This window comes from Pleurodeles waltl, chromosome 10, assembly GCF_031143425.1.
Source record: "Pleurodeles waltl isolate 20211129_DDA chromosome 10, aPleWal1.hap1.20221129, whole genome shotgun sequence".
In the NCBI taxonomy this organism is placed as follows: Eukaryota; Metazoa; Chordata; class Amphibia; order Caudata; family Salamandridae; genus Pleurodeles; species Pleurodeles waltl.
The window spans coordinates 230,528,495-230,542,334 of record NC_090449.1 but is presented as its reverse complement, the minus strand read 5'-3'; the positions used below and the strand labels follow the sequence as shown (position 1 = coordinate 230,542,334).

At 41.2% G+C, this 13,840-nt stretch overlaps 1 protein-coding gene across 1 annotated transcript in view; it reads right to left on the bottom strand.

The window, feature by feature from the left end:
• Window positions 1–13,840, bottom strand: part of LOC138261364 (serine-rich adhesin for platelets-like) — a 320,695-nt gene that overhangs the window by 275,285 nt on the left and 31,570 nt on the right. The window contains exon 2 of the mRNA XM_069210232.1: window positions 13,302–13,392. Within this exon, the coding sequence (XP_069066333.1) occupies window positions 13,302–13,392 (91 nt within the window). The remainder of the gene's footprint in view (window positions 1–13,301; window positions 13,393–13,840) is intronic.

The window sequence follows — 13,840 nt, the reverse complement described above, 5'->3', positions numbered from 1 at the left end:
CATAGGCTCAGGTGTGCGACCTGGGCAGTCAGGCAGAGTCGTCTCACTTACGATCTCAGGAGCTGAAGAACACAGAGGTAGATGTTTAAAGTGTGACGAGTCCACCATGTGTCCTATGCACCTCACAACCCTCAAAGCGTCAACAGCAAACAGTTTCTCTTTTACGCTTCTGTTTCTGTTTGACTAGTACCAAGTCCCCTTTCTCGAAGACCCATTTCTTCGCGCTGATCGGCATATGTTTTCATTTCGCACTTTTGAGAAGTGTCCATGACACAAACATTATTGCCATTTACCGATCTGCTCAATGTCCACTGTAGTAGTTTGTTTCTGATGGCTCTCCCAAATAGCAAGGTGACAGGGTTCTTAGCAGTTATGGAGTGAGAAGTCGATCAACAGGCACAAAGCGCTGAGCACAGGGCTTGATTTAGATTTATTCCTACCATCGATATTCGCTGAAATACCATAGTGAGGATGCCCATAAATGTTCAACAACACCATTGGGTTGGGACCAGAGAGGTGTACTCTTTTAAGCTTAACATTGAGTTGATCAAGAAACTCCTTGAATTCTTTGCTACTGAAAGGCATCCCACAGTCAGACATAAGAACAGTGGGGATGCCCCACGCTCCAAAGATGTTATCAAGCAACTCAATGACTTTATCATTGATTGTTGATGATAAATCCTCCACCAAAGGAATACAAGAGTATTCACCAATGACTACCATGAGAAGATGTCCATTTTACAGAGGCCCAAAGAAATCAACTGCAACTCTCTCCTGGGCATGCTCAGGGAGGTCAGACATCATCACTGGAAGCTGCGTCATCTTGGGGGATAAACAGTTGCAAAGATGGCATGCTTTTAGCTCTTTCTCAACTCATTCATCTAGGTGAGGGAACTACACTCAGTTTCTTAGGACTCTTTTAGTGGCCACAATGCCATGATGTCCTTCATGGGCTAGCTGATGACTTGCTGCTTCAGGCTCTCAGGTCTGACGATTCTCGAGCCTCTCAATATGATATCCTCTTGAGTGATGGACATGTCATTCTGTACATTTTTTAACTTTTGGAATTCAACGTCATCAGCAAAAGGCTGAACACTTTGGGGGTTATTCTAACTTTGGAGGAGGTGTTAATCCGTCCCAAAAGTGACGGAAAAGTGACGGATTTACCACCAGCCGTATTACGAGTCCATTATATCCTATGGAACTTGTAATACGGCTGGTGGTATATCCGTCACTTTACCGTCACTTTTGGGACGGATTAACACTCCTCCAAAGTTAGAATAACCCCCTTTGTCTTCAAAGGATGCATTGTAATGTGGCATTTGTGGGTGAGTATATCTCTAGCTGCCTTGGTAGCAACAATAATCTGTTCAATGGATAGATCTGCTGGGGTGCTGGATTGCATAGTGAAATTGAGATACTCTTCATCCACTCCGGATGTCAACCTGTGGTGATGTTGCAGCACTCATGAAAAGTAGTCTGTTGTGTTTTTGCCCTTCCCCTGCTTGTGTATAATCACATAGTTGCATTCTTGCAGTCACAAACCCATCTCTCTATGTGAAGGGACAGCTTTGTTGGGTTTCCAAAGAAAGTGAGCAATGCCTGGTGGTCGGTGAGGAAAGTGAAATGTTTTACATATAGAAACACATGAAAATGTTTGCAGTTCCACACTACAGCCAGACTCTCATGCTCCAGCTGAGAGTAGGCAGGTTCTGTTTCAGAAAGGCTTCTACTGACTTAGGCCACAATGTGGCTCTGGGCATTCAGATAGCCATTGTGCTGAGCAAGGATTGCCCCCCACCTCACCGGGATACAATCTACTATAATCACAGTATGTAACTTTGGGTCAAAATAGGCCATTTCAGTTGTATTCTCAATAGCATGTTTTATTTAATTGAAACTGTGATCACATTCAGGAGACCACTGAGTCAGGACATTCTGTTTTGTTAAGTTTCCTAATAGGGCACTCAATTTAGCAAAGTCACAAATGTACCTTGAGCAGTAACTGGCCATGCCTAAGAAGGACCGTAGCATGGTTACATCTAGTGGGGGCAAATAGATGACAGTGCTTGCACCTTATCTGGGTCAAGAGTCATTCCTCCATCAGAGAATATGTGCTCAAAGAATTAAGGTTTGGTATTGTGAAACTTGCACCTTGCTGCATTCAGGGTGAGACCCGCATCAGCAAGTGACTGACACACTTGCGTAAGAGCCTTGTCATGCTCCTTTTGTGTTGCCCCAAATCCCAGTACCTCATCACAGTAATTTTAAAGCAAACAGGTTTAATAATTCAGCAAATAACAACCGGAAATATCTCCGCAGCCAGATACCCCAAATCTCAGTCTCTTGTATCTGAACAAACCAACATGAGTTGAAAAAGAGGTAATATATCTACAGTTCTCTTTCAGCTTGAGTTAATGATATCCTTTGTTTAACTCATGACGGGCATCACATCTCCACTGTCCTTTTTGACACCACGACTATGAGCAAAACCCATGGCATTGGACCAGTGGAACTTTCAATGATGTCATGTTACAACAGTGTTTCTAGTTCTAGTTCTTTCTCAACAGCTGCTTGTAAGTGAAAAGTGACTCTGCAGTGTTGTTGGGCAATAGGCTGAATGTTGTCATTAATATGAAATTGCACTTTCATCTGCTGTGATCCTAAGCCATGAAACAACGACGGGAACTGACTCACAATTTCAGCATGAGAATGGATGTTGTAGTTGAGAGATGTCAGCAGCAGTGCCAAAACTAAGCAAGCATGCACAAGATGAAGGGCCTGATTTACAGTTTGGCAGAGGGGTTGCTCCATCACAACAGTGATGAATATCCCATCCCCCGAAATATAAATCTCATTATATCCTATGGGATTTATACTTTGGTGGATAGGAAATCCGTCACTGTTGTGACAAAGTAACCCCTCTGCCAAAGTCTAAATCAGGCCCGAATTACCTTGAAGGACATGGATTAGTGCTTGCACTGATGTTGTTTTGTGTCACAAAGTTGCTGTATGAGACCCATGACTCTGTAACGGCTGTGAAGCAGCCCATGTGCCTACCTTCATGTATGATGTAGTAAGGTGCAGCACAGGAGAAACACTTTAAAACTTTTCTACTGGCATGATGTTACTCAATGCACCACTGTCTATAATGAAGGTTATGGGGCAGCAATTCACTTTTAGTGTGATGTTAGGACAATGGCCAAATGAATTCTGTCACTTTGTTTTGTGACTTTCTTTTGACTTTTGATCTTCTTTGCAAGCAGCTAACCCTACATCTGCATGTCTATCCTTAGTCGATATCATTAGCGCACATCTAACTTCCTCATAAGTGCATGATAATTACATTTAAGAACCTTTATACAATGAACTTGACGATGATCAACTGTACTTGGTTTCTACTTTTCTTAACTGATGTTGCTTTTTGGCCTTGTAGGCGAGGCGGGAATGCTTCAGGAACCTTCTGGCTGCCATTTTCTCTTCTCACTGTGATGCTTTAATTTTCTGTTTCACTTTGCAGACTGTTATGAAGTGGTTTTCTTTCCCACAGTCTTTGCACATCTGTCCCATCGCTGGACATTTACCTTCATGGGGAAATGAAAACCCACATCGGAAGCAAAACTTTTTCTGCTTCAGAAGTGTCAACTTGCATGCATCTGTTTTCAGCTTTTGCTTGCTTTTAATGATGAACGCTGATTCGTTACACACTGTTTCTGTTTCCACATCAGCACCATGTTGATCTGCTTTTCCATCTGCCCTTGCAGCCATTAGCATTTTCTCCAAACTGAGTGACTCGCTCAACATGTGTCTTCTGAAGGAATCTGAAAGGCAGCCATCATGACTCAGAGATGCATGGCTTCTTCATCATTAAAGTCACTGTACTTACACTGTGTCAGAAGTGCATTAATTCTCTCAACAAGTTCATCCATAGTTTCACCAGCTTTTTATTGTGCTTAATTAAGATGTACCTTTCGTAGTTGACATTCGACATCAGATTGAACTTGGCACCCAATGCTTTTTTATCTTTTAATATGATGCTGCATCAGCTTGTGAGACTTTCTTTAGTACTTCTTTCACTCCATCACCTGCAAGGTTTTTCAAATATTGAATGATTTATTTTCTTATGGTCTTCTCCTTCTGAAGTCATTAAACATTTCGATCCATGCAGTCCATATGGCACCAATGTACTGCTTCTTTACAGAAGAAACAAATGTGGTGGCTTTGGAATGTAACTGCGTCACAATTTGCACTTCCTTCGGTAGCCATCAAGAGCACCATGCTGTTCAGGAAGCATTCATCTTATACAGCAGGACTGGCAACCTCTCCACACAACCCTCCTTGCTTGTTGCCTAGTCGTCACACCTGATGTTCGAGGTCATATAGCACCTGGTGCTGGTGCGGTAAGTACGTTTCTGTTTTCGTACTGGTTGTCACTGCCTTTCGCGTTTGCTTTGTATTGGTGCTGGCTCTGTGTTATGGTGCAGCACCGTATTTCTTCTTTTAGCTTAGCCAACAGGTTTTGGTGGGATTTCAAATGTGCTTCTCTGAAGGGCCTTCAACCTCTTTGATGGCCATGTGTAGGCTGGAGTGGGGCTTCAACTACACATATATCAATTGCAGACCACTTTGCATTGATTTTGGGGTGCACACAGCAAGCTCAAGCAGTTTGCTGTACTTTTACAAACTCTCAAGGAGAGCAGCTATGTTTCTTCGAGGCATTTATTCCCTACTCCTCACCATGTGTAGCCTCCTCTCCATCTGGGAGCATGTAAATGAACACACCACACAAGGAGCTCTGTAACAGTAGACTTTATTCTTCAACATACTATTGTGCTCTTGTCGCATTGCGTCATATCTTTAAGAATGACACCTTAACACCTCCTATCCAATTACATAATTCCTGTCTAGAGTCCACCCAGTCCCCTAAGGGTCCTAGGGAACATGATATCAAAGACACTACACAGGCCAATCCCTACTCAGGGGACGTGGTGTGGGCTAGTATTCTCCAACCGCTGGCACACAATAACAACACTCAATAAATCATTGTTCAGTCAGTGCTTTTTCTTTTTAAAAGAAAAAGTAAATTTATTACACACACATTTATTACATGCACCCTACTAAACAGACGCATTAATTATCAAATATATACAGATGGGAATACCTTTTATGACATTCTTGAATCAAATTATATCCCTTGTGGGTTATGACCCACATACTCACAATGATGCTTACCTATACCAGATGCAACATTACAGTATAAGGGGCTGTCATTTTAAATAGTCAGGCCTATTGGCTTTGTCAAGGGGTCACAACAACAATAAAAAGCCAGCCTGTAGGTTTTGTCATGGGGTCCCACATTAAAATATAATTCAAGCCTATTTGCTTTATCAATGGTCACCAAAATTAAGAACAATAATCACATTTTAGGATTCAACATTAGACCCCCTAGAACCCAAAACACATAAGCAAAAACATTCACTATTATTAAAAAGCATTGCTATGTTCACCAACAATCATTGTCGATGAAGTACTTTAAAGCAAGCATTTCAAAACAAAACAACATGTGTCTGAGTCTTTTAACACTTCAGGCCACATAAAATGCAGTCATAAGACCAACATCTAGGAGTACCTGTACTCTGAGCTGTAGAGCATCAAGGCCCAAGACCAGAATGCTTGCAAAAGGTTCAAAAGTTTCCCCGGGTTAAGCATCTTATAATCTGGTAGAAGTAGGGTTACTGTTTCCTAAAGCACTCCTGGGGGCTGAGGAAGCTTCTGCACACCCGGCAGCCCATCACAACACTCAGCAAAAATATTGGTGGTTCCCCTGCCCTTCCTTGGGAAACCACATAAAAGAAAGATTTACAAATGAGCCCTTCATGGGGCAATATGGGGCACTCTTCCCCAGTAGCCATGAATGGTTAATGAGCATCTCCTGCTGCAGGTGAGTTTGCAGCCTTGCACTACATTCCTTTGTTGTTTATTTTCTTTAAAAGGGTGACCTGGTCTCACTCAGGGCACCCATAGGGGTGGTAGTGGTTGGGGGTCATGGGGGTGCCCCATGTCCCCCACAGCCCCATCTGGCTCCGTGCACGCAGCTCCTGTGCTACAAGAGAGCTGGCCTAGTCATTCTCCTCCTTGTTGCTCCAGCTCATGGAGGGAAAATGCACTTTCCCATGCTGGAGTTGCCTTCTGGATCCCAGGGATAGGGCCCCAGGAATCTCTCCTGCACTTCGCTGACCAGACCTGCATTCTTTCTTTGTCAAGCCCTGGGTATGGGGTCTCCTGCATCGAAAGAGCATCTGGGCACAGCATCACAATGATGCCGCTGTCCTATTAAAAAATGGAAATATAGGTTTGTATTGACACTTAGAGGCTCAGCCGCCCCTAGGAAGAACTTTTGCACATACAGTGGAGTGCCACATGATTGTTCTCTTGGCATGTTTAAATTGGCAATCTTCAAATGTACATAACTTTGTCCCTAGTGTACCAATTTTCTTGATTTTTCTCCTGGTGGCAAACTCTATCCATAGGCTTCCTGGGCCCTACTGGGGTGCACTTTGTGGGGTGCTGGTTTCACTAGCTCAGTGTGTCAGCCTTCTCTTCTGATCTGTCCTCCTAAGGCTTCATGGCCACCTGGCCGTCCTGCAGGGGGCAGTGGAGTCCAAGGCTTGGTGGAAAGTTCTATATGTCAAGCATCCATGGCCAATCCTACTGCACAGCACTCTGGGACAATCCAATATGGCAAAACCCTTTTTCCCCTGGTCAGAGCACCCTGTGCCCACCCAGAGGTGTGGATATAATAATTTGCAAACCCTCCCTTGTGGTCATTCTAATCCGGTTCTGGGGCAGCTCCTGCCCCCACTGGTTTTGGTGCCAAGTCAACTAGTGAGACAAAAAGGGAGGCAGGCCTAGGTGAGAGCTACATATGACAGCGTAGACATACTTTGAAGCCCAGAAAAGAGCTGGGCACAGCCACCAGGCTATCCTGCTCAAGAATAAGAACTGCCAACACCCCAGCCCTTATCCACTGTCTAGGAGCAATCCACACCCACCACAGGGGAGGTACCCAGCTGCCAAGTGACAGCTGAATGCTTTGAAGCTTTAGGTAGAAAAACGATAACTTTGAAAAAGTGCCCTTTTATTAATAGGTAGACAAGTATTGATTTAACCATTAAATTGGATTCTGCATAAATAAAAAATATAGCCCTTGATTTATTTCTTTAGCTGCTACCAATCTGAATTTAGTGTTTATTAAATGTAACAATGTGACCAATTTTTCCTAAAGAGGCAGCCAGCCTTGCTAAAGTGAAAATAGCTTTTGGGGATGTTCCACTGTAAGGACATATTCAACATTAATTCCTACTTTTAAATATCATGCACCTTGTCTTTATGGGCAGTAAGACCTACATAGAGGTTTGCTGATTATTATTTTGTGGGTTTAGGCCTTGGGGGTTACTTTGACAGGTTGAATTAGCAGTTTAAAACTGCCACAGGCATGTTACCTGTGTGCAGCTACCAAGCTGCGCACAACGGTATTCTTTCATGTGCAGCCTGCAGACGTTCACACATGCTCATGTGTAACCAGCCTAGTGCCCCTTACCTTAGCTATGAGTGAGACTCAGGCAATGAAACTCATGCACAGTAAATGTCCAAAAACAAAACATCCTGGCAGACTAAATGGGCAGAACCCATTTACAGCACTGATAAATAAAGATGGATAAGGAAAGTAAAGTAAAACACATTGACAACGTAAAGAATTATCTCACCAGCTCTAGCACTGATGTGCACTTCTGTTAAGGGATATGTGGACATGATCAGACAAAATGCTGTCATTCATAAAGCAAGAAAGCCAATGGTTGAAATGTGCTGACATATTGCCCTGTGCTGTTTGTTGTGCTGGGCAGAAACAGAATTTGAACCATAGCTTAACAGTCCAATAGATGAAGAGGGATGATCCAAAGATCCTCATTGCTTGTACATAGGTGTAGGTTATCATACTCTTGGAATTTTGTAAATACATGAGGCAGCTGAAAATGGTATAACGATCTCTAGGGCAGACCTAAAAAGGGATTACAATCAAAGGAAATACCTGGGCAATTGGAGTAACATGAGGAATACATCAATGTTACCAAAGGAAGTGTCGATATCATTTACAATAAAACAAGAAACTCAGGTAAACAAATCCTGCATCATGACTATAGAAGCTGTTTCGTTTTTTATACCTGCATTTCTTGCAATCATTGGCCCTTATTGTGTACGGTGACTGTAATCCTATAATGCTAATGAGCTGCGCATTTATGTATTTTGTTATAGTAGTGCATTTGTTGTGTTCATAGCGCTACAAGAAGTCAAACATGACAGGTAGTCACAAAAGTGAACCCAGGGTAATTAAAAAAAAAATTGTGGCAAATCAAATAGATCTTGCTAGGGAAAGGTCCTGCCTTTTCCAATGCTTTGCTCCCCAGATTACCACAGTATGTGTGATTTTTCTTAAAGTAAAAGAAAAGTGAAAGATGGTTGCCATCCCCGAGTAAACATACATCATAGGCATCTTAATTACATTTTTGATTTACAATTCCAAGAAGATGGGCGGCCATTTTGGAATGTTAAATCAAAAATAGAGTATGCACAAGATGCAGATAGTGCACAAATATGGTCAAGGCGGTGGGCCGATAGCAGTGTGCAGTTGCCACTGTCTCAGAAGAATAACTAAAACAAGCAATGGCAAAGTCAATAGAATGAGCATTGACTGCTGACATTTTAGCTTTGCCACTGCTAATTTCGTTAGCAAATTGCTGCTGTAAAAGTCTATTACCAGTGAAAGATGTCTGCATATGTATGCGCATGTGCATGCATGGCAGGCATTTTTTTATGTTTTTTACTTTCATATGGAACATATAAAGAGAGCCACCCGTGCATACTGGTGCATGTCTATGTATGCACACACATGGTCACTTATTTTAAAGTTTGCTTTATGAAAATGTAATGAATTTTGTATGTGATGCATATGCAGTTACGTGTTGTAGCGTAATTGTGGCTGCACCCCTGATGTCACAACTTAACCTATATGTATATGTAACATTTCATATAATGTGTGTTCTGTTATTAATGTAGAGGGGTGCACTCTAATTCAGAACTGAAGAGCATTCACTGTAGTGTTAGGAACAATGTACGCAGTGTGCCTTAATCGTATTAAATGAAATGTCATCATTGAAACAAGTGGACAAACCATCCTTATACTAATGGAGTGTATTTGCATTACAAACAAAAACAATTTATGAAATGTGTGCACTAATATTTATAGGCAAAGGTTAAGAAATTCAATTTTCAGTCATACTTAAATAAGTGTATTCACAATTGTATTGCATTTATATTATCTGTAACCTGAAGCTTTATTTGAGAATATGTAACTGATATTTACATGAATGTTGAAAGGAATTTGTGTGTGACATAACACAGAGGTTAAAAATGCACTGGTGAATAATACGTTGGGTTGACATGGCTAGGCCTGTATTTCTTTAAAGTGAGAAACTGTTCCATTTCTGTGTCATTTCATTGCACATTCATTCACATGAAATGTTAGTTTGAAAATGGATGAACCATTACTTTAGTAAAAGAGAGACTGTGGAAAAAAACCTTGATGAAAGAACATGGAGAAACCGAGTGTGAGATGACTGTTTCTTATTCACACAAGTTGCCAATGATGTCTGGAAGACCAAGGACAGGAGCGTTCTCAGGATTGGTCTGGGAGCAGGAGCAAATGTTTCAATCTACAATGTGGCACAGATGAATACAATGGAGTTTGTGATGGTGTGATTGAAGGTGTTACCTAAGAGAATTGTGAGTTATTAACTAGTGCTCTCACAGATTGATTTTAGACACTATCCCTTTGGACTTTGAGAGGTACAGGCCTCTGACTCCCCACTTTTGCTCTGGAACTTTACTGAAGTGTAGCTTAGGGTAACACAGGTAACACTTAATTCTCTCTAAGAAGTCTCTTGACCGAGCTTCTGAAATGCTGACACCTTCTAGTTTTCGTCCCTATGCCTTTTTCTAGTTCATAATTTCATTTGACATAACTTTTTGACTTTTGGAGGTTTTTCCCTACCCTTTACAGATAATTTAGCTAGATGCCCTTAGGGAAGACCGAAGACTTTTCTCTGAAAACCAAATCTTATTGTTGATATTCTGTATCGCTGTAACTGAATTCTTGGTTTGCCCTATGCTAATTTGCCTACATTTCTTCAGGAGATTATGCTATCCTATTGTTATTCTGTACCTTTATAGTATGCTTTTGAGATTTGTTTGCGTTACCTGTGTATTAATTTGTAATGAAAGTTTTAACTTCATTTCCGATTTGGGTCTTTGTTGTGTGACTGTGTTGGTTACACTGTAAATTAATGATGACTGGTTGTGAGCTAACTCTCTAAGGTAATCCTTTCAAGGGAAGGAAAGACTCATCACCTAAAGAAGAAGAGCTAAATGCTCCATCAGATGCAAGGGGCCCAAAACAGTGTTAGGCGGTCAGCCATTTGCCAGACTCACCCAAAAAAAAGGAAAAAGAAAACAGCAGAGTGATTTTGAAATGGCATGTAATGGGCCAGTGGCTCCTGGCACCAAAGGGAACTCCCTTTTCTGTGTAAGTGAACATTGTGCAAGAGAAGAATGCCACAAACAGCGAGGTAAGCCAGTGGCTCACGTGGGCTTAGCCTGTGCCCAATGTTGTATACCTCGGCAAGCTGAACAAAAACGTCAATGGTAGAAGAAAAGAAGCCAGGAGTTTCAATTAACAGGTCAGTGGGAAGAGGAAGTGACCTGGGGTATAACAATGGATGGCAGAAATGTGGAGCTGATGCACAGAGAGATAAAGGGGGATGTGAAGGAGCAATAAGGAGCTACCCCACAGGGGAAGAAGGGTGAGAGGAAGCAGCAAGGGGACATCACACAGGTGAAAGCAGGAGTGTCTGAAGAGAGTAACAAGAAGCCAACAGATGAATGGAGACGTAAAATAGCCTTTCTTGCACTGCAATGCGTTTATTCCATTGAAGGTTGAAGGGTACACTTAAATTACCACTAGCATTAGGTGAAGGAGCAATACTCCCCTGGACTGAGCCAAGATGTGAGTGACATATTCTCAAGCCAATGGCTAAAAGTCAAAAAAGCCAGTGGTTGAAGGAGGTGGGGCCAAAGCCCACTCTGAGTATTGGAAATTATAGGTCTGGTTGACAACTTCTAAGAAAATTCGACACATCAAAATATCCAATTTTTTTCATTCAAATTATTTTGTCAATTTGAGGAGCACAACAATACAAAATGCAGAATATGGATTTAAAACCAAAGCTACAATGGAAATCAGTGGACAAATGTATATAAGTAAAATCAGAATTGCAGTGTTCATCAACCAAACATAGTTAATAAATACATTGTAAGCAAAAAGATGTATTACAAAGCTCAAGTTCGTTTCTAACCCTTTTATCTAAAATACTAAAACTATTACAGAACATCAAACAGTTTCTACATTTTGTGGTTTTGTTTTTATTTTCTCATTTTGTCATGCATGCAAGATTTTGTACGTGCGGATCCTATACATTTTTGTCAGCCATTGAAAAAACTTAGGATTGCCCTCCTTTCGACACTGAGTATATAATGGTCAACTACCTGCAATGATAGAAAAGCAAAGGTATTCTTAGATATGGGTAGCCCTCTTCCACTGAAGTATATTCCAAAAGATTTATAAAAGAGCTTGGATCAATCAGCACTTCACACTAATATATGCCGGCCCAATAATTTCCCCGCTAAGGGCACACCTATGCCAGGTTGACCCAATGTCCTGTTTGGTGGCTCTTACATTTAGAACACTTGTCTGATATTAAATAATTAACTTTCATCCAAACATCAAAGCAAAAGCATTTGGGCATTGGACACTTTTCAACTTTAAAATATTTTTTAAATGAATAGGTGTATGTAAAGGAAAAAAGGATGTCTAAGTCATGTGTCATCACACTTTTGAGAGGTAAGGAGTAATTTGGCTGTAACCCAGTCTAGACGTAAATGTTGTGTTTTTCCTAAAAACACTTGAGTTTCCAAGAGCTGAGGGAGAAGTAGGAGTTATCCCATTTACTTATCCATCGAGAAGAAGAACAGCTGCACCATAAAATTAGACCAGGGATGTCCAGTTTGGGAGACCTCCACCAGCATGCAATCCATCTGCAATTTTCTAAATATGGAAATGTTTTGTCCTGCTGGAGGGAGAGGCCAAATAAAGAGATTATACAAGTAAAATTTGCAATCTGCAAATTCCACGTGGCCAGGGGAGCCTAGCAAAGAGTACTTTCCAGCAACACCACTTTGGCAAGGCATGTGGAAATGTACCACTGCAGACAACTTAAAGAGATCTTGAGGTATGAGGAGGAAGGCCAAGAAGTGGAGAGAGAGCCTTACATAGCTCAGCTACCTCTATGACAGTGTGAGGGGAAGTGTGTGAGGCAATGTTACAAATGTTATGCTTCAGAATCCACCAGAGGATGGCCCACCATCTATAATTTATGGTACCACTGAAACACCTTGGATGACCTACTGGGAGGTCATCGTGAAAACTGGCTGCTAATAACTGAGGCTCATAATGAGAAGTGCCTTTTTTGTTTAGTTTCAACCTAAATATGTTTTTCTCAAACCCTATCCAAATTCTGAAACTCCTTTTGTATCTATTTTAAAGCACATTTTGTTTCTTTAAGTTCATTAATTAAAAAAGGAAAAAAAAAAAATTCAGGCAAAAAAATAAAGAATCTTTACAAAAAAAGGTTCTTTCAAGAATCAATAATACTGGTTAAAATACAACTTTTTTAGCACTTTGCTTTTACTTTCCAGTTCTTGTGGCGAGCACCTGAAAGGTTGAGGTGAATACAGACAGCAGCCAGTTCTATGGGCATGGAAACTGTGAGCACGACATGACTGGAGGCCATGTCCATCTTTCATAGTCTGCTAAGTGATTTGTTTCTGGAACAATGGGGATTGGTGAAGAATATGGCTGGAGGTTACACCCTATGCAGAGTACTTGCTGAGCCTGTACAGCTGTTTCTGGAGCGTAGGGGGTGGTTCAGGATTGGTCGGAAGACACAGATTGTGCCACTGTGAAGAGTTTACGACTATTAGCTGTGGAGACTGGTTGCTGGCAGCATGACTGTCCAGCGTGGTGTTGGTGCACACGTTTGTTTTACAATAATTAGCCACAAGTCAGAGTCCCACCAGTGAAATGTAAAATGGATCAGGAATTGGAAACACAAATGGCCAGAAAAACTTACTGCGTAAACATCCACGCCTTCAATTATTCCTCTGTTGGTCCCAGATAAATCAAAGCCATCTTCCTTTCGTTGAATATCTGCATAATATTTTCTAAAACAAAGCGATGCATATTCATTATTTCAAAAGATAGTAATGCTAAAGAAAGCTCCAAATTAATATGTGCAATATACTTTGCGGAATAGCTCGCTAAAGACACGCACACATGCCACTTTTTGTCACAAAGGCATTCACCCATTCATCTGATTACCAAGTACTAAAAGTGCATTAGAAAATAATGCCATACATTTGGTATGCTCTGATAAGCGTCTCACTGGCCTACAGGGCAATCAGTCAGTCAGTCAAGAAATGTTTATTCAGACCACAGAACTTTAAACAGCATTAAAGGGAAACATAAAACACAATAAAACACATCCCAACAATTACATACAATAGATGTCCACCGATTGTAATGCCTAAAATCTCTTACACCAACATTGATTAAAACCCACATTGCACAAGAAAGGAGCTCTTTCAGGAGCCCATATACATTTTTTTTCAC